Genomic DNA, 17,857 nt, shown 5'->3' with positions numbered 1-17,857 from the left:
CATATTTTATAATAAAAATTACGTATTATAATTTTTTAAAATATTAAATATAATTTTTTTTGTTACATTAAATCTATATATAATTATTGTTCAATTATAAATTGTATTTTTTTTATATCTTATTTTCGTATTATATTCATATTATATTTTTAATTATCAAATTTATCTATTCTTATTTAATTATATTTATCTTATATTTTAAATGATCAAATTTATTTATCTTTACTTAATCTAGTAAGAAGCATCACTTCGTCATGCCAATACCATAAGATCCAAAACCAAAGCCAAGAGCAAGAGACACGACAACTACAGCTGATGTGTTAGGATATTTGTAACGTCCATTTTCATTAATAGCAAAGGTACAAGGAGCAGACAAATTTGTTATTATCAAGTGAAATAAAATTAAAGGTCCCAACAACCAGTGAGATACACCCCGTATAGACTAAAACTTTTTAGGTACTATTGAATCATAATCAATATTTATTTCCAATTTTTGCTTTTTTTTTTTTTTTGTTTTCATGTTTCATTTAGATTGTTATTTTTACTTTACAAGAGTTTACAATTCACTCTTTTTTTTATTCCAATATTATAATATCCATGGCCATGCTTGTAAAACAATAGCTTGTAGGGGGTTTGCTCCTAACTGCCAAATCCGATTTCCATATCTACTCCAACCAAGCTCGAATTTCTTTTGTTTTATCGTATTTTCTGTTTCTATTTGAAGAAAAGAAAAAGCAAAATAACCCAGTCATGGTCATGGCTCCATGTCATGTTTTATGTTTTGTATGTTATATGACTTTTTTTGGTCCGACAAGAGAGACAGAAAATAGTGTAACTATTTGCACCGAACTCAAACCACTTTCTGACATGTCATCTCTTGTTCTCTTTTCTCTCTTTGTTGGGATCGCGAAACTGCTGGTCTCTCTTGGCTCTCTCTCAAGCTTAAAGCCTTTCTCTTTCCATTCCCAGGTCTGTTTCCTTTTTTCTTCTTATTCTTTTGTTAGTTTTTGAGAGACATAAATTCTCTTGTTTTCTGGCGACATTCCGATACGTTAAAAACAATTTCTTTATTTCTCTCAACTGCCATTCTCATTGTAGCGGTTTGATTAATGCTTTTCTTGTTTGTCTGTTTGTTGTTTTTGAATTACTGGGAATTGGACAATACCCTAATTTATACGTTTTGTCCATCTTTTACTTTGTTCATTTATAAGAGGTTTTGTCTCTTTCTAATTGGTGCGTTATTGTTTTTTCAGTAAAAAAAAAAAAATCATTTTTTGTTCTCTTTTGATTGATTGGGTTCTTTAATTATGTATTGAGATTTGAGATTTTATAATCTGGGTATTTGCAGAATTTACAGCTTTAGTTTTTTCGAGTGAGAATTTCAGAATCGCACTTGTCAAAGGCTATCCATAAGGATTCTGAATTATGGTTAACTTTTTATGTATTTGAGATCTGGGTTGGTCTTATAAATTCGAAGGCAAGACTATGTACGCGGTGGGGAGGCTAGGTAGCTATATCTCCCGCGGTGTGTATACGGTTTCTGCTCCTTTTCATCCTTTTGGTGGTGCTGTGGATATAATAGTAGTGGAACAACCTGATGGGAGCTTCAAATCATCGCCTTGGTATGTTAGGTTTGGTAAATTTCAAGGGGTTTTAAAGACAAGGGAAAAGGTGGTCAGCATCAGTGTTAATGGCATTGAAGCGAATTTCCACATGTTTCTTGATCATAAAGGGGAAGCATACTTTCTCAGGGAGGTATTTGTTGAAGAAGGGGACTCCCATGCTGTATCATTTCCTTTTTCTTCTGGTGATGAGACAGATGAGCCATCGACTGGTAATAGGAGGCCAGTGAAGATTAGTAACTATGATGCTTATAAGTCAAACTCAGAGGGCCAAGTTGATGTGAGCAATGGGAAGATTGTGGCTAGGACTAGTTCTGGACGGTCACGAATATTTGGGCTTGTTTTTGGACAGAGGTCAACAAAGGAGGATGGTTACCGGGAGGGTGATGGTGTGATGAGGGCAGATTCATTGGAGCGTGCTGAGATTGCTGCTGACCTTTTGGAGGTGAAGTGGTCTACCAATCTCACCTCTAATAGATCAAATAATAATGCTTCCCAATTTTCTTCGACAAACGATATATCGGACAATAAAGGTTCTGCAGAGGAGATACAGATTAATGATGAAGAAAACCAATTTCACTCTTCTCTACATGATCAGGAGGAAAAGATTAGTGATGAAGAAAACCAGTTTCACTCTTCTGCACATAATAAGGAGGAAAATAGTATTGATCACCAGACATTACCAGAGAAAACTGACCTCTGCAACAAGCAAAAAATTAATGATGAAGAAAACCAACTTCACTCTTCTCTGCATGATAAGGAGGAAAGGATTAATGATGACGAAAACCAGTTTCACTTTTCTGCACATGATAAGGAGGAAAATAGTATTGATCAACAGACATTACCAGAGAAAACTGACTTCTGCAACAAGCAAAAGGTCAGCTGTTCTCATTCTGGCCTTGAGAACTTAGAGTATTCTGTTAAGGAAGCTAGCATACAAGTGTCTTGTGTAAGCACCAAGCAACAAATTGATGAAACCTCCTTATTAGGTGAAGGTTTTATGGAAGAAAAATACAAAGTAATAGCCAATATATCAGGAACTATTGATGATCAAAGTGTTGGGAATTCTGATCATGATGAAAATGAGATCAGTGCTGTCTCAGGGATGAGTGGTCCTGATCTGCAAAGTGAATTTAAGCTTGAAGCATGTATTAAGAAGCAGTTTGATGAAGAACTGGCTGATAATGAAAGCAATGTTATTCTACCAGGCTGTGGGATTTCCTCTAACGAGAATGCTTCAGACAGTCTTCAATCTTTTCTTTACTGCAAAACATCAGAGAGCTTAGTAATAAAATTTGATGGTTCAAGTGAGCAAACTCATCAAACGCTGCGCCGTTTTGATGTAGGAGATGGGAAAGTGTGTGCTCCAGAGGTGAACTCTCATCCAAAATATTTTATATAGTCGCAAGAGACATTTAAACAAAATATGTTTTAAGGATGTGCATATTTTGGCAACTTATTTAATAATGCGTTACTCTTTGAAGGCAAGAAAACTGCTTTGAACTATGTCAGAATTGAAATTGAACCTAAGTTTTTTCTTTGCATAATATTCTCTTGATAATTGAAAAATCTTGCTGAACTAATGTATTGGATGGTTTTCATCAGGTTACAGTTCTCAAGCAAGCTGAGGACATGGAATTAGATTCTGAAGGGCAATTAACTGTGTCAGAATCCTATTCTGAAATGGTCCATGTTGACCCTGTAATTGGTTTGGAAGAAAGGAAGTCGCATAGCATTCACACCACTTCGACCATCAGTGATTTAGGTAATCAAGTTGAAGGTGAGAAGAACACCAAGGATGGTCTCCATCCTTCTTTGGAGTCTGTTGATGATTCTCAAAACTTTTATGTTGATAGTGACCCAAAGAAAAGTGTTCCTCCATCAGAGAGTTCAGAGGATGAACAATTCATTTTCAGTGACCTTGAGGAATTCAAACTACATGAGCAAGACTCTGTAAATGAAGATCTTCACCCCTCAATTTGTACAGAAACTGAAGAAGTAAATGGTTTATGTAATATGATTAATGAGTCATATTTAAATCCTAAGAAGTTTGTTGAGGAGAATCCATCAACTGATCTGGAAATCTCTGTCGAAAAGTCAAGGATAGTCTCTAATCCTATTAGTATTTCTAGAAAACATAGAGTAGCTGGTCAAAAATATGGGTGGCAGGTGGAATCACTTCCTAATATGCAGTCTCCTGTTGCCAAGTTTGATGCAAACAACCATCGTCCTCTAAGCTATTCTCTGGACTCTAATTCTGAAACCATGAAGTGGACATCAATCAGGAAAGATGATTCCAGCTGCATAAGGTCAGATGCAGATAAGGAACAACCATTAGCACAAAAAAGGTCTAGCAGTGAGGAGAATGAGACTTCAGGGAAGCTGAAAAATGCTCTTTACAATCCTGCTGTCGGTAAGGGAACTTGGTTATCTTTTTTTTTTTCTGTTGATAAATAAGAAAACTTGGTTATTATTTATTACTTACACTTCTTAAGTTTACGCTTTACGCTACTTTCTCACCTTTTGTGGAATGCCCTGTATTGAAATATATTTCTAAGTTGTATTTTGCAGAAGGACAGTAGAAAATAATTCAAGAAAATAACTTTTTTAAAATGATGGTTAAACTCATAGAATTGTGCTAAATTACAAACATACTATTTGTTTTGATTTTAGCTAAAAGCGGAAGAAATATTCTGTCTTTCTGGTGCAACTGCTCTTTAGGCTGTAAATTGTGGAAAGTGACATGCATCATGCTTTGTGCAGAGATATCTCTTTGCAAACACTTGCTATATAAAGGGATGGGGGCTGAAGCTGCCTGTCAAGCATTTGATGCTGAAAAACTGGATAGCCAGAAATGTAGTACTTTAGGTCCTGCTGTTGTGAAGAATGATAGGCTTGTTGTTCGAATTGGTGGTCGTTACTTTCCATGGGATGCAGCAGCCTCTATTCTTTTAGGGATGGTTGCATTTGGAAGTGAAGAAATATTTGAACCCAAAGGCATGATACCTGTTGACAGAACAGAAAAATCTAGTGAAGGGGATCCATCAAAAGCCATAGTCTCCAGTAGCAGAAGCTGGACGCTTTGGCCTTTTTCTTTGAAAAGATCAAGATCAAGGAAGGCTGTGCAGCTGGCTCCAGCTGATAGCAGAGGTTTGGATGCTGAGACTGCTGCAGACAGTACCATTGCAAGTGATGATGATAAAAAAATGCTTAAACCCAAGCAGGTGAAGAAGATGATCAGGGAAATCACTCCAACCTCTGAACAGCTGGCATTGTTGAATCTAAAGGATGGGATGAATCATATAACCTTCACATTTTCTACCGCTATGCTAGGGAAACAGCAGGTCCTTTTTGCTGAATTCTTGCTTGAAGTCGCATAGTCTTAATAAATTCTTATTTAGTTTTTTTTTGTTAAGATCATTTTTGATTTATCACTTGTAGTCTGGACGTGCTCACTCAAAATCATGTACTCAACAGGTTGATGCCAGAATCTATTTGTGGAAATGGAACACTCGTATAGTAATCTCAGATGTTGATGGGACAATTACAAGGTAAGTATGTTTCTGAGATTTTCTGATCCAGAACACCCTGTATGCTACTTCATGTTTTAGATTGAGCAATGGTTAAAGTTCATGTCTGCATCATTAACTTCTCTTTCTTGCAATTAAATGTCAGCTGTAGATAACAGCCACATGTTGCGAATGATAGTTCAATATGTGCTTCATATTATAATGGGTATAACATTAAATTAGTAATTAAAGTTTACTGGCTTTTTGAGATGTTGCTTAGCCTAGGTGGTAAAGCTTGGTCACAGTTGATTTAGGTGGGGAATCTCCATCCAAATTGAGTCATACCATCTATGGGCTGAGTTTTGGGTTAATTGCTTGAGAAACACACATATGCAATAGAAAGAAGAAAACATAGATATGGACACTAATCTGTTGGCCAGGGTGAAACAGATAAGAAGGATTTGATGATTTGGTTGTAAGATACAACAGGTGCATAAGAAAAACCTTTTGCAGAATGCTAGCTTTTGATAGCCCAAGAAAGTGGCCATGGTTTAGATTTCAGGCTGTCCATACTTCTGGCAATCGGTCACTTCAAAATTGAAATGTACTTGCTAGGAGTTTGAGCTTGATTGCTACTGGTGTTTCTCTATAGTTCTTTCTTTCAGTCAATCCTTTTTATTTATATTATATGTAGCTTTAGCATTAGCTTTTGGATAACCTGAGTATATTTTGTTTTGTCAATCTTAATCTTTGGCTCAAAATTCATGGATGTCTTTTCTCAAAATGAATTTTGCTTGTTTTTCATAGTTCTACTCTTGGCCCACAAGGTATTGGAGACAGCTAGCATTACATAACCTTGAATTTTTACAGTAGGTTTCTTTTATAAACTGGTTCTTTCTTAAGTTCTTAATTGCTGCAGACCAAGGTTTCTTTTGGTCATTTCTGGCTTCCCTAATTTTTATGTTATTGTTACAGATCAGATGTTCTAGGACAGTTCATGCCTTTGGTTGGGATAGACTGGTCACAAACAGGTGTTGCACATTTATTTTCAGCTATTAAGGTAGGTTACTTTTCATCTTACAGGTTAATTTTTCAGCTCATGATACTTTAATTCATTATTGCACAACCAAAAAAACCTTTGTTTTGTCAAGCATGTACAGTCTTAGTGGAGGCCCTTGCATGCAATCATTGTCTTTTTTCGGATTGTAGGAAAAAAAAAAAAACTTTCTAGATTTTATGTGGACTCTAATGCATGAATATGAATAACACTGTTAATAACTTCAATAGATCAAAATTCTTCTCCTATATTGCAGGAAAATGGGTATCAGTTGCTTTTTCTTAGTGCGCGTGCGATTTCCCAGGCCTATACCACTAGACAATTTTTAGTCAACCTTAAGCAGGTAATCTATGCTAGTTTAATGCTTTTCTTAAATTGAACTGAAAAGTGAGAATCCAGAAATGAAAAAAGTTCATGTTTTGTATTATCCTTTTTCTTTGTTTAGCATACCATTGTTCATAAAAAGGTGAAACTGTTTAACTAGCATATCTTAATATCTGTAGGATGGTAAAGCTTTACCTGATGGGCCAATTGTTATTTCCCCTGATGGGCTTTTTCCATCCCTATATAGAGAAGGTAACTTGTTGCATTTCCTAGACTTAATAAAACAGTTTCTAGGGTTGCTTCTCATGTGTGAGATATGTGACTGTTGTTCTGGGCTTTCTTTTGTTATGAAACATATAACATTTTAATTTGCTTCTATTTATCCTTTTGGTTTTGTCGCATGATTTATGCATTCCGTAGTCTAATTAGGACATCAGTTATGTTATTCTAGTTTGTTAAATTAAAAAAAAGTGACATATGAGTATCTAAATTGCCAACCTTTTGCAGTATAAGGCAAATGCCTCCTTTCGCTTGTATGAAATTCCATGAGACATGGTGCATTATCTTGAGGCTGTAAATCCCCATTATGTTTAACTCCTTGAGAGATTTATGACATTTCTTCAATAACTAAGATCAGAAGCCATAGTACCTTTGGAAATCGATGCATGAGACATGCAATTGCAGAATGAAAAATCAAAGTTTAGTTGTATGATGCTTTGAGCTGCAATAAGTATGAAAGTTTGTTCTATTTTACTTTGTTTCTCTTTACTCTTACATGCCTTTTATGTAGGAAATTAAAATCTTCCTATGCATGACCAATTTGAAATTCAAATTGAAGGTTAAGTAGTTAATATGTTATTGTTTTTGATTTGGAGTGTATGCTTTTAACTCTTCATGCGTGTTAGAGTTTTCTATGTATCTGTTCTTATCTGTCTCTTTCTTCCCCACCCCCAAAAGATATCTCTAAACCATATTATTTGGACTGAAACATCCTATATATTTCTCAGTTATTAGAAGAGCTCCTCATGAGTTTAAGATTTCCTGCTTAGAGGTTAGTTCTCTGCTCTGACATACCTACTTATGATATGATTAACTTCTATGATATGATATTTTTGCTGTTAAAAATTATGATTATTTATTGCATTTGAAGTTTTTATTTATATCCCAATGGGTTGTGAATCAAATCAGCTTAAATACCCCAAAAAAAAAAAGAATCAAATAGGTTGAATGGGTTGCATGCAAGTCTGAGAGGAATTTACTGTGTTTTGAGGGATGCCTTACTTTATTGCACTTTTGAGTTATAAAGCAAATTTATGTTATTACAACTCTAGAATTAGTTTTTAGCTCAAAACACATCATTCCTCGTGATTTCAGTCTTTCTTAATATTGTGCATCACAACTCTTAGCTTAAAAATTCTTTATGGCTTTGTAGATACTATGCGTTACACATAGAGATTTAAAAGCTTTCCAATATATATAGGTAGATCATAAGTATCAGATATATCTAAAATTAGGAACATTTTAATGCACTATTTTTTTTAATATCTTTTGACTTATAGGAGATCAAGGCATTGTTTCCATCTGATTGCAATCCATTCTATGCTGGTTTTGGGAATAGAGACACTGATGAAATTAGCTATGTGAAGGTCGGAATCCCAAAAGGGAAAATCTTCATTATTAATCCAAAGGTAATCTAGGGCTTTCATGCTTACAGAAAGGCGACCAAAATGCTTGTTTTGTTACTGCACCAAACTTCTCCTCTAATGGGTTCAAGTTTACAGGGTGAGGTTGCTGTGAACCGCCGTGTTGACACAAAATCTTATAGTTCGCTTCATGCTCTTGTTCATGGCATGTTTCCACCAACGACCTCCTTTGAGCAGGTTTTGTTACTTTTTCCTTTCCATTTATGACTCACAATGTGGAGTTTGTTTCCAAAACCATAGACTATGACTTCAGGCTTAGTATTACTGGGGCCTCTTCTGGATATTTCTGCTTGAAAACATGGTTGTGAAGGCAACTAGGCTGCGTTTTTGTTATACTTGTTTTATGGAAAGAGACACAATTGTTCTCTTCTTTCTTCTAGACTTCTATCCTTCACTTAGGTGTCATGCCAGGTCTCACCTTCCCCTGAAAATATACTATGTCTAAATTTTCAAGTTCGATTCAATTCTTTTTGGGGTGTCTCAACTTTGTTTGCTCTGCTTCTTTATTCTATTGATTACAGGAGGATTTTAATTCATGGAATTTCTGGAAACTGCCTCCCCCTCTGATTGATACATGAAGTTGTCAGCTAGAATATATTGCTTGAGCATTCGGATACTGAGATAGATGGATGATGTCTGCAATCCTTCTGGAGCAGTTCAGGTATCTTCTTTTATTGTCGGTTTTGCATATTTGTTAAAAACCTCGGGATGGACTGTTGTGTAGTTATCGAAAATGAATTGTCGGCTACATTCTAGTGTCATGGACTTAAGGAAGAGTCCTGAATCCCACATCGAACATAATAGGAAGGTCATTAGAGTATAAAAGGGTTCACACCACCTCTTCCTTGTGAAGCGCCTTTTGTAAGACAAAACCGTGAGGCCATGGGACTAGAGCGGACAATACCTCACAAGGCCGTGAACCATAACAGGTAGGTTGATCTGGGACGTGTGGGAGCTTAAGTCTCGATCTGTGACAAGTGGTATCAGAACCAGCCTTAAACCGTTCGATCTACGCCAAGCGCCTCAAGGGAGGTAGGCAGGGTGGCCCACATCGAGCATAATAGAGGGATCACTGGGGTATAAAAGGGTTCACACATCGATCATAATAGAAGGATCACTGGGGTATAAAAGGGTTCACACCACCTCTTCCTTGTGAGGTCCTTTTTGTAAGACAAAATCAGAGCCAGCTCTAAACCGTTCGATTTACGCCAAGCCTCTCGAGAGAGGTAGGCAAGGTGGTCAGCCTCCATGACGAGGGTGTCACGAGATTGGGTGGGAGAGAATGTTACGGACTTAAAGAAGAGTCCTGAATCTCACATCGAACATAATAGAAGGGTCACTGGGGTATAAAAGGGTTCATACCCCCTCTTCCTTGTGAGGTCCTTTTTGTAGGACAAAACCAGAGCCAGTCTTAAACCGTTCGATCTACGTCAAGCGCCTTAAGGGAGGTAGGCAAGGTGGCCAGCCTCCGTGACGAGGGCGTAACGAGATTGGGTGGGAAAGAATGTCACGGACCTAAGAAAGAGTCCTGAATCCCACATCGAACATAATAAAAGGGTCACTGGGATATAAAAGGGTTCATACTACCTCTTCCTTGTGAGGTCTTTTTTGTAAGACAAAATCATGAGACCAGGGGACCAGAGTAGACAATACCTCACAAGGATGTGAATCCTGACGATCAGGTTGATCCAGGACGTCGGATGAATGGATGCCAGGGTCCTGGAGTCATGCGGATTCGGAGCTTAAGTCTCGACCCGTTACACTAAGACCTGCTTGGAAATTGAGTCGCAGTTTACTTTAACCCCGTAGAGCAGCAGTTAATGTTAGACATGCAGCAGTTGAGGCACAGACCTTCGAGCTCTTTGCCTGCACTTTCTGAGATCCAAGTAGCTTTCGCCATTAAAGTTTCAGAGTGTGTATATTTTTCAAACATTTTATAACAAGATTGCGCTGACAAATTACAGGTTATACGTGACCATGGCTGTTGGCTGGACTTCCACCATGCTCTTGAAAGTGCAGGGCTGGCTGACTCTTAGTTGTCCAAAGTAATTTAATTTGCATAGAAATAAAAAGGCTGGTTCATCTCCGTTGTATTTGGCTTCAAGAGTAGTTCGATTTGTAATTTTGTATAGTGAATTCATGTGATTCTACAAACAGTTAAAAACGCTCAAACATTCATTAAAACTCTCAGAGGGAACAAGGGTAGTGTTAATTTTTTTATATTTATTTATTTATTTATTTATTGATATAACAAAATTAATCTTCCCATTAGTTCAAAGGAGATTGCTTGTATAAGATGATTATCAACTCGTTCAATTCAACGGATGGATGAACATATCAAACAAGAAGGAATAAAAGGATGTGACTCAAAGTAACACTTTACCAAAACAATATTCTCACGTTTAAGTGCTTCTCCGCGAACCGTGCAAGGTTTTTGATCTCATTGTCATCAATAAAGCCATTGCCATTAGCATCCACAGATCGTATGCCATTGTTGCTCTTCCTCCTAGCAAACAATCCTCCTGAGACTCTTATAGCGTCTGCAAGCTCGTCTTTGCTTATCCTACCATCTTTATCTTTATAAAATATCTTTATCCATATTTTGAACTCATCCATCGTCATCTCACGCTTGCCATCAACGGAGTAGCTCCGAGTTTTAATCGCCATTTCTGATAATCAAAGCCCTGGAAGTCTGCTCCTTGCACACTTTTTCTTCGCTAGCTAAGCTTCCCAGTTTAGAAGTGTGTTTGAAGGCGCTTCTCATATTTATATCATCACCGTCCCCCTCTTTCCCTCGTGCTTCCGTGCTTTGCAAATACAATATGGCAATTTGGCTTTAACACAATTAAAACGTGCAGGCTCGTATTTAAAACAAAACAAAGAGCCTTAAAAAGTAAAGACAGAATCGTTATTGCCTAATATTCTTTGATCCCCTCTTAAGTAAACACAAATGAAGGGCCATAGAGCCAACAAAAAAAAAAAAAACCTACGAGGAAAGTTTACAATTAAGAAGTAATAAACGTTTTGATGCTTGTCCAAATCCAAGGAACCGATTACGACAAGTGAGATGATATAAAATTCTGTTCGTAGGCCGACGCATTTGGTTAGACAACGATTTTACAAAACTTGTCGAGCTGGTATCCTTGATAAGGGTCATTAAAAAAGGACATCTGCCAATTCATTTAACAGTTGGATCCCCGACGGCTTTATTTCTTGGAATTAATGAGTCTAGGGTATCGGACATCAGAATGAAAGGTTAAGGGTTCGGGCTGATTTCTGATTCTGTGAAGAATCAAACGAAAATAGAAGAGTTTCAATCATTGTAGTTCTGTTAACCCAGCTTAAATTGATTCAAACCCTGATTCAACTTTATGAAAATAAAGAAAAAGATCATTAGAATCACATGAAAATATTCACTTGATCACCTAATTCCCCCCAAATTCACATCAACACCATCTCAAAAACAAGCTTGACATGTTTGTCTAAAATTTATTAAATTGCAAACCCACAAGCATAAAATGAAAATCATTAATCCGTAGAGGTACATAATTTTGTTCAAACTTCAAAGCTGGTCATCTGTTATTGCCCAAGGCAGGCTCATATCACACAGACAGGATCAGAGAAGGGAAGAAGTAACACTAAACACCTCTTTTCCTTGGCATAATGTTACTACAAATAAAGACTTCTGACACCCAAATATTTGTCTGCAAACTCAACGAGGTTGTTTATCTCATTTTCATCAATAAAGCCATTACCATCGGCATCTGCTGATCGTATCCCACGCCCGCACTTCCATCGGGCAAATCGTCCCCCTGTTTCGTAAATAGCATTCCGGAGTTATTCTTTGCTGATCCTGCCATCTTTATCTGCATCAAACTTGTTTAACCATAGCTTGAACTCATCCATCGTGATGATACGTTTTCCATCCATGGAGATGCTTCTATTCTTGATTACAAGATTATAAATATGTATTTTCAATGCTCGCAACAGATGAGAAAGTCCTTGAGAACTGCAGCTTTCACCCCAAATTATGCTGCTTGTTCTACTCATTTTTTATCCCATAATTCACTTTTAATTTAGAAGTTTAATAGTTAAATTAAGATTAGAATATAAATCTCTATCATTCATTTAGGTCCTAGAATAAGAATCTGATCACTTTTCTTTCACGGAAATAACATCACATATCACCTGTTACAAGAAGAAAATTATGCCCATAACTCTAGGATCGGTTATATAGAAAGTAAAAGAAAAAATTATATTAGGTCCTAATTTGACGATGAAAATAAGGCCAATTATCAAATATTAAATAAACTTTGAAAAATGGTTTTATAAATTCTCGTGAAGGGAAAGTACAAAAAAACTACCATTTGATGTAGAAAGAGAACAAAAAATTTGATTGAGTCGTATAATTGAATCTGTCAATCAACTATACAATATTCATTTTTCTCTGAAGGCAAGCCTTTGTTCTTCAAAGCATCTTTAAAAATTAATTTTGAAGGAGGGTAAATGTGAAATTCTATGAGAGAATCGAGAAAGCCACTCATAGAAATTTAAATTGTGATTAGTGTCATATTTTTTATTGTACTGTGTTTATCGTAATTACCAAAAATAAAAATTATTATAATTATTGTGGTTATAAATTTTTTTTAGTTTTATATAATTTATTATAAAATATAATAATTATAATAATAATTTTTATTTTATGATTTTTAAAATAAATTATGACACTTTATAATTTTATTTTTTTTTAAAAAATCATTCACAATTTTTTGAAGATTATGATAATATATTTATATTTTATTTTGTACCAAATTTTTGCTCGAAAGAAAATCATATTCAATATTATAACAAAATTACAAAATTTTCTATTTCCCTTCCCCCATTCAACCCCTCAAACATACGCTCCAGTTAGCATTAATGCCCATCAATTTATCAAACCCACTCACCTGCCATATCCCTCCAAATTTCTCTTTTGTTTTTTTTTCGGAAGTCTTCATTTCCTTTCGGCTTTCACCTACTCACCCGCCCCTACCCCCCAAACCCTTCTGCTTCAGCCTTCAATCTAGTGTTCGGTACCCATACACTCCAGCCTCCATTCCTCCAGGGTCTCACCTTTCTTCTTCACTCTTTTTCTTCTCGTCTTTCTCACAAAGACCCAAACCCCAAAATTAGTAAATCAGTAAAATTTTTCCCTCTCGACCTCTCCTAATTGACTCTCCAGTCTCTACCTCCTTCCTTCACCACCAATTTCAACACACACTCGACTCACAGCCCACAACCTTTCAGCCTTCTAGTTACAGATCAATTAAAAAAAGTAATTTTAATTTACTTTTACTTTTAAACTGATTGTTCTTCGACACTTGATCTTAATTGAGGATGAATTTAGACGAATTGAATTGATTTAATTGATTTTTTTTTAAATAAAAAATATAGACAAAAAATGAGAATAACGGCAATAGCAGATTGTTATTTTTGTTACTACCCGTTACGACGTTTTGTTGCGATCGCAATTCACCACATTGAGTGTGTTTCAAATCGCAAACGTTTTTTTCTGAAATAACAGTGGCAATCGAAGGTGCTATCGTGAAATAACAGTTGCTATTCCACTATTGTGTCGCTATTTAACTCTCTGGCCACTTGTTAAGAGCCAGAAATTTAATTAACCTTAAGCTCATATACAATAAGATGGGCAAGTTGCATGAGTTTTTTTTTGTGAATTGTGGCAGATTTTCTTGTGATCAACTTTGGAAGCAGGGAATATATGGAATTGATTTTGACAAGGACGGAAGTGGTTAGGAGAAAAAGGTAGAGAATTAGTTAAAAAGTAAACCCAAAACTATAATAAAAGCAAAGCTCGTATAAGTAACTAGTAGCTGTGAACATGGAAACGAATTAAGAAGTGGAATCCAGGGTCTTTTCAGGTTAGGAATCTAGTTCTATGCATAATTGCAACAGTATGATTCAACGAGACAAAAAAATGAATAATTTTTACTTATTCTCATATCTGAATTACCCAAGGAAGAACCTAAATTCAAGGGCCTTTTCTAAAGCAATGGGAATGGAGATTCTGATTTCGAATTGTCAGGCTTTTCCTAATAGTAGTAGCATTTAACAACATGGCATAAAATATTAATTTTACTGTTAATTACTCTATATTCTAACTAATTTAATTTGATGTGTTCCTTTTGTGCATTATGCATATATAGCTATATTTATAATCTATCTTTCTATAATCTGTATAACTTACTTTTTAATATGAAAGAGATCATAACTTAAAATAGAAGAAGAAATTGTAAGTATTAGATTTAAATTTTAAAACCTATTGGATTGAACAGACGAAAATAAACATCCATATTCATTATATTTCTAAATTTTCAATTTAAAATTTTTTATTATAAATATTAATGAAATTTATTCAATTTAAAAATAAGAACTCAACTTTCACTTAAATAGTTTCATTAAGTAAATTTATTTGATAAATAAAAGTAAGCTAAAATTTACATTAAAATTTTCTCAAAGTTTAAATTAATTAAAAATAATAAATTTTATGTTAATATGATATTATTATGTGTATGAAATAAACTTTACATGTTAACATGTCCTTGTCTTATTTATAGGATAATGCATTATTCCAACAACGTATTGATGTTAATTTCTTATATTTATTTATTTAGTAAATATCTTGAATAATTTATATTTGTAAACTACATTTAATCCGTAACATAATTCAGCAAAAATTTAAAGAATAATGTTCACAAGTGCTAAGAGAATTAAAGCATCGAGTTTAGGGTATCATCTCATCCTTGCCTCGCAGGCATTATGTTATTCCTACCTATCAGGAGGAAGCTTTTGGGTGGGATGGTTTATCTTTCTTATCCACTTTCTAGCTTGATGCTTATCTTCGATATTTTCTACATGTCATAGTTTCTTTCTTTATTTTAATAAATTGAGCATGTAGTAATTCATTAAGTTTTTTCTGTTACATTAAGCATAGCAAAACTTATGAACTGATTTGTCAACTGTTCATGAGTTGTTAATAAAATGTTAAATTCTTAATTTTATATTTAAAATTCAAATTTGATAACCTTAAATAATAAAAAAAAAAACTTATGAACTGATTTGTGCAAAATTAGAAGAGAAGTTATACATTGATCACCGTTTATTTTTGTGAAGAGAACATAAAGACTAGTTAATCAATAGTATTATAGTGGAAAAACAAACAATATAATGTAATTAATAGGGATAATACTCAATTTGACTCTTAAATTATTGTATTTTTTATAATGTGGTACCTAAAAAAAATCAACTATTTAAATTTTATTTTTGTGTATTAAATTATCACAACCTCTTAATACTATTAGAATAATATTGATGTGAAATTTAAATATTAACATAAATGACACGTAATTATTATGTAATTAAAGATGTGACTGTGATATGTTATTTTTTAAAATAAAAAAGTTTTTAAAATAAAATTTTAATTTTTTTTTTAAATGATACATAACAGATAAATTATTGTTAGATGACAATCACACGTCATCCATATTAATATTAAAATATTACATTATTATTCGAAAAATGTTACGAGATTAAAATAACTTAATACACAGAATTAAAATTTAGATATTTAATTAAAAAAGTTTTTAAGTTAAGATCATATTAAAAAATTTGTAATAAATTAAAGATAAAACGAGATATTTTCTCCAATTAGTATGATTCAAATTTTGACGTTGACGACTTGACGCGTGGAACCAGCACCAGTTGAATTCACGAACGCTAGGCGCTACGTACCCAAGGGCTAAGAATCTGTTTCATCACTTTGAGTGACGTCGGGAAAATAGGGGAAAGGGAAAAGTGAACGAATGGGATTAATCGTTCGTGGTTCTTCTTCCTTCTTTTCCTTATTTGTTTTTTCCTGAATAAGAGAGATTCATGGTTCTTTCATAATTGCATCCCAATCCCTGGTCCAAATTTACTTTGGAAAGCATAAGGATATAAAAAAGTCGTTAGTGTTTTTATCAAACGCGATACATAAAATACAGTAATTAATTAAACAATTTATTTAATTTTGTTTACATGTATATATATTTTGAAGAAGAGACAAGGTCATTATGATTTATTTTCTCTTACTTACAATAGTGTCAAATTAGAAAATCTAATACTATTTTTTATACAATTTTCAATTATGAAAAATTAAGTTTTTGAATTCAATCATTTGATGGCGTCGATTTTTTTTCACTGTTAATGAAACTTTTATACATGTTTTTAGATTTTAGAAAGAATTTTGTTTTGCATTCTAGCTAGTTTTCCTTTGATAAAATTTTTACCCTTCGAGTACACAAACAAAAGGAAAAAAAATGCTACTACAAATTAAATATGTTTATGATTTTGAATCTCATCATGAATATATTATATTATATTTTACAATGAAATCCTAAAAGCAATTTTATTCTTCATTAGTGAATAATTAGAAAGAAAATGTTCTCCATTGGTCATAAATTATCTAGAACAAAAGAATGAATAAATAAGGTTTGTACTTTATCTCAAGTTAAATCATTTTCTATCACTAGGCTAACCATGTTCATGAATTGAAATACCAATAGCTTAATGTTCAGAAAATATATTGTTACTAATAACATAGGGAGGAGTTTGTAAACACCTTAATATCTTATATTAACATTTCAAGCATAAAAATTAAGAGGAAAGAGAGGGCTATAGGCCTCAAACATTAAGGGAGAAACTGAAACTTAAATATATATATATATATATATTTACAAAAGAAGCTACAGTTTTAGATTTATTGAATTTTATCTTTTAAAGATGATTATATGAACCACTTGAATTAATTTTTAAGTTCGAAATTTGATACTTGAAAAACATAAAATACGGGCTAGCTAGTTGGACATAAAAAATATTGTAAATTGAAGGTGCATGTAATTATTCTATTTGATTTTGTATCCCAGTCCACTAGCATATCGAACAAGATCGTTGAGCTCTTCCATACTGATGCATCCATCATTGTTGGCATCAGCATGCTGGAGTGCTTTCCGTGCTCTATAACCAGGAATATAGGCACCCAACCGATCAAATGCAAGCTTTATCTCATCCTTGGTCAGGACTTTGTTGCCATCAACGTCGCACTCAAGGAAAATTTTCCGAATCTGCTCTGCTTTATAGTTGATCGGTGCAACCTTATCCGTGGTATGGCGAAAAAATGGCATTTTGTTTACAGGATTTTGAGCTGTTTCCTTGTTATGGAAAAGAAACATCCTTTAGTGTTAAAGAATTTTGGATTGTGCCTGACTTTGTGTATGATTTTGTAAAGCATGGATGACGGGGCTTATATAGATCCTGCATTTGTACAATTACAAACTGTTTCTTTATTCCTACTTATCAAGGAGGATTTGGTAGGGTCAGAAATGAAATTTAAAGTGCGGAATCTGAAATTTAATGTTTTCATTTCATTTACATGCTACTCCATATGCTGGTATAATACTTTATAGATGCCTTTGATATTTTGTAGTATATGATTCTTAACAAAAAAGGAAAAACTACCCTTTTGGCTCACGGAACATGTTGAGAAAAACAAAATTGCAAAGAAAATTTGTTGATAAACTGCTACTACTTTTTTGAAGAAAAATT

General features: G+C 34.1%; 3 protein-coding genes and 1 pseudogene across 7 annotated transcripts; 1 reads left to right on the top strand and 3 right to left on the bottom strand.

The window, feature by feature from the left end:
* Positions 1-897: 897 nt before the first annotated feature.
* On the top strand, positions 898-10,479 carry LOC111312617 (phosphatidate phosphatase PAH2-like). Of its 4 annotated transcripts, XM_089767519.1 has the most exons (14): positions 898-969; positions 1,349-2,994; positions 3,228-4,035; positions 4,386-4,966; positions 5,100-5,173; positions 5,939-6,000; positions 6,107-6,191; positions 6,445-6,531; positions 6,692-6,764; positions 7,520-7,563; positions 8,072-8,200; positions 8,294-8,392; positions 8,737-8,876; positions 10,180-10,479. In XM_089767519.1, exons 2-6 carry the CDS (start codon positions 1,486-1,488, stop codon positions 5,973-5,975), a joined length of 3,009 nt encoding a protein of 1,002 aa, XP_089623645.1. In that variant the 5' UTR covers positions 898-969; positions 1,349-1,485; the 3' UTR covers positions 5,976-6,000; positions 6,107-6,191; positions 6,445-6,531; positions 6,692-6,764; positions 7,520-7,563; positions 8,072-8,200; positions 8,294-8,392; positions 8,737-8,876; positions 10,180-10,479. The 4 variants fall into 4 exon arrangements, with proteins under 4 accessions (XP_089623645.1, XP_089623639.1, XP_022768783.2 ...); XM_089767513.1 differs by lacking the exon at positions 5,939-6,000; XM_022913048.2 differs by lacking the exon at positions 5,939-6,000 and having other exon boundaries at positions 8,737-9,130; positions 9,877-10,479.
* On the bottom strand, positions 2,766-11,003 carry LOC149520592 (uncharacterized). 2 transcript variants are annotated; one of them, XM_089767527.1, is made up of 2 exons: positions 10,599-11,003; positions 2,766-2,885 (listed from the first exon to the last, which is right to left on the bottom strand). In XM_089767527.1, the coding sequence occupies exons 1-2, from the start codon at positions 10,880-10,882 to the stop codon at positions 2,846-2,848; spliced, it is 324 nt and encodes a 107-aa protein (XP_089623653.1). In that variant the 5' UTR covers positions 10,883-11,003; the 3' UTR covers positions 2,766-2,845. The 2 variants fall into 2 exon arrangements, with proteins under 2 accessions (XP_089623653.1, XP_089623664.1); XM_089767538.1 differs by lacking the exon at positions 2,766-2,885 and adding an exon at positions 9,959-10,090.
* A 751-nt stretch (positions 11,004-11,754) lies between these two features.
* LOC149520591 (calcium-binding protein CML37-like) lies at positions 11,755-12,269 on the bottom strand (annotated as a pseudogene).
* Positions 12,270-16,917: 4,648 nt separating this feature from the next.
* Positions 16,918-17,558, bottom strand: LOC149520590 (putative calcium-binding protein CML28). Its single transcript, XM_089767036.1, has one exon. It carries the CDS (start codon positions 17,482-17,484, stop codon positions 17,158-17,160), a length of 327 nt encoding a protein of 108 aa, XP_089623162.1. The 5' UTR covers positions 17,485-17,558; the 3' UTR covers positions 16,918-17,157.
* Positions 17,559-17,857: the final 299 nt, after the last annotated feature.

Source organism: Durio zibethinus, chromosome 1 (assembly GCF_047325235.1).
Source record: "Durio zibethinus cultivar Kanyao isolate XHJ-2024 chromosome 1, ASM4732523v1, whole genome shotgun sequence".
Classification (NCBI taxonomy): Eukaryota; Viridiplantae; Streptophyta; class Magnoliopsida; order Malvales; family Malvaceae; genus Durio; species Durio zibethinus.
The sequence above is the reverse complement of the archived record's forward strand: the minus strand, read 5'-3'. Positions and strand labels throughout refer to the sequence as shown.

Coding starts and splice junctions, on each gene's coding strand:
- LOC111312617 (XM_089767513.1), top strand. CDS start 1,486: ATGTACGCGGTGGGGAGGCTAGGTAGCTATATCTCCCGCGGTGTGTAT. Junction 6,765..7,519: donor TCCATCCCTATATAGAGAAG/GTAACTTGTTGC, acceptor TATATTTCTCAG/TTATTAGAAGAGCTCCTCAT. Junction 8,201..8,293: donor TCTTCATTATTAATCCAAAG/GTAATCTAGGGC, acceptor TCAAGTTTACAG/GGTGAGGTTGCTGTGAACCG.
- LOC149520592 (XM_089767527.1), bottom strand. CDS start 10,882: ATGGCGATTAAAACTCGGAGCTACTCCGTTGATGGCAAGCGTGAGATG. Junction 2,886..10,598: donor AACGTGAGAATATTGTTTTG/GTAAAGTGTTAC, acceptor GATGTTTTGCAG/TAAAGAAAAGATTGAAGACT.
- LOC149520590 (XM_089767036.1), bottom strand. CDS start 17,484: ATGTTTCTTTTCCATAACAAGGAAACAGCTCAAAATCCTGTAAACAAA.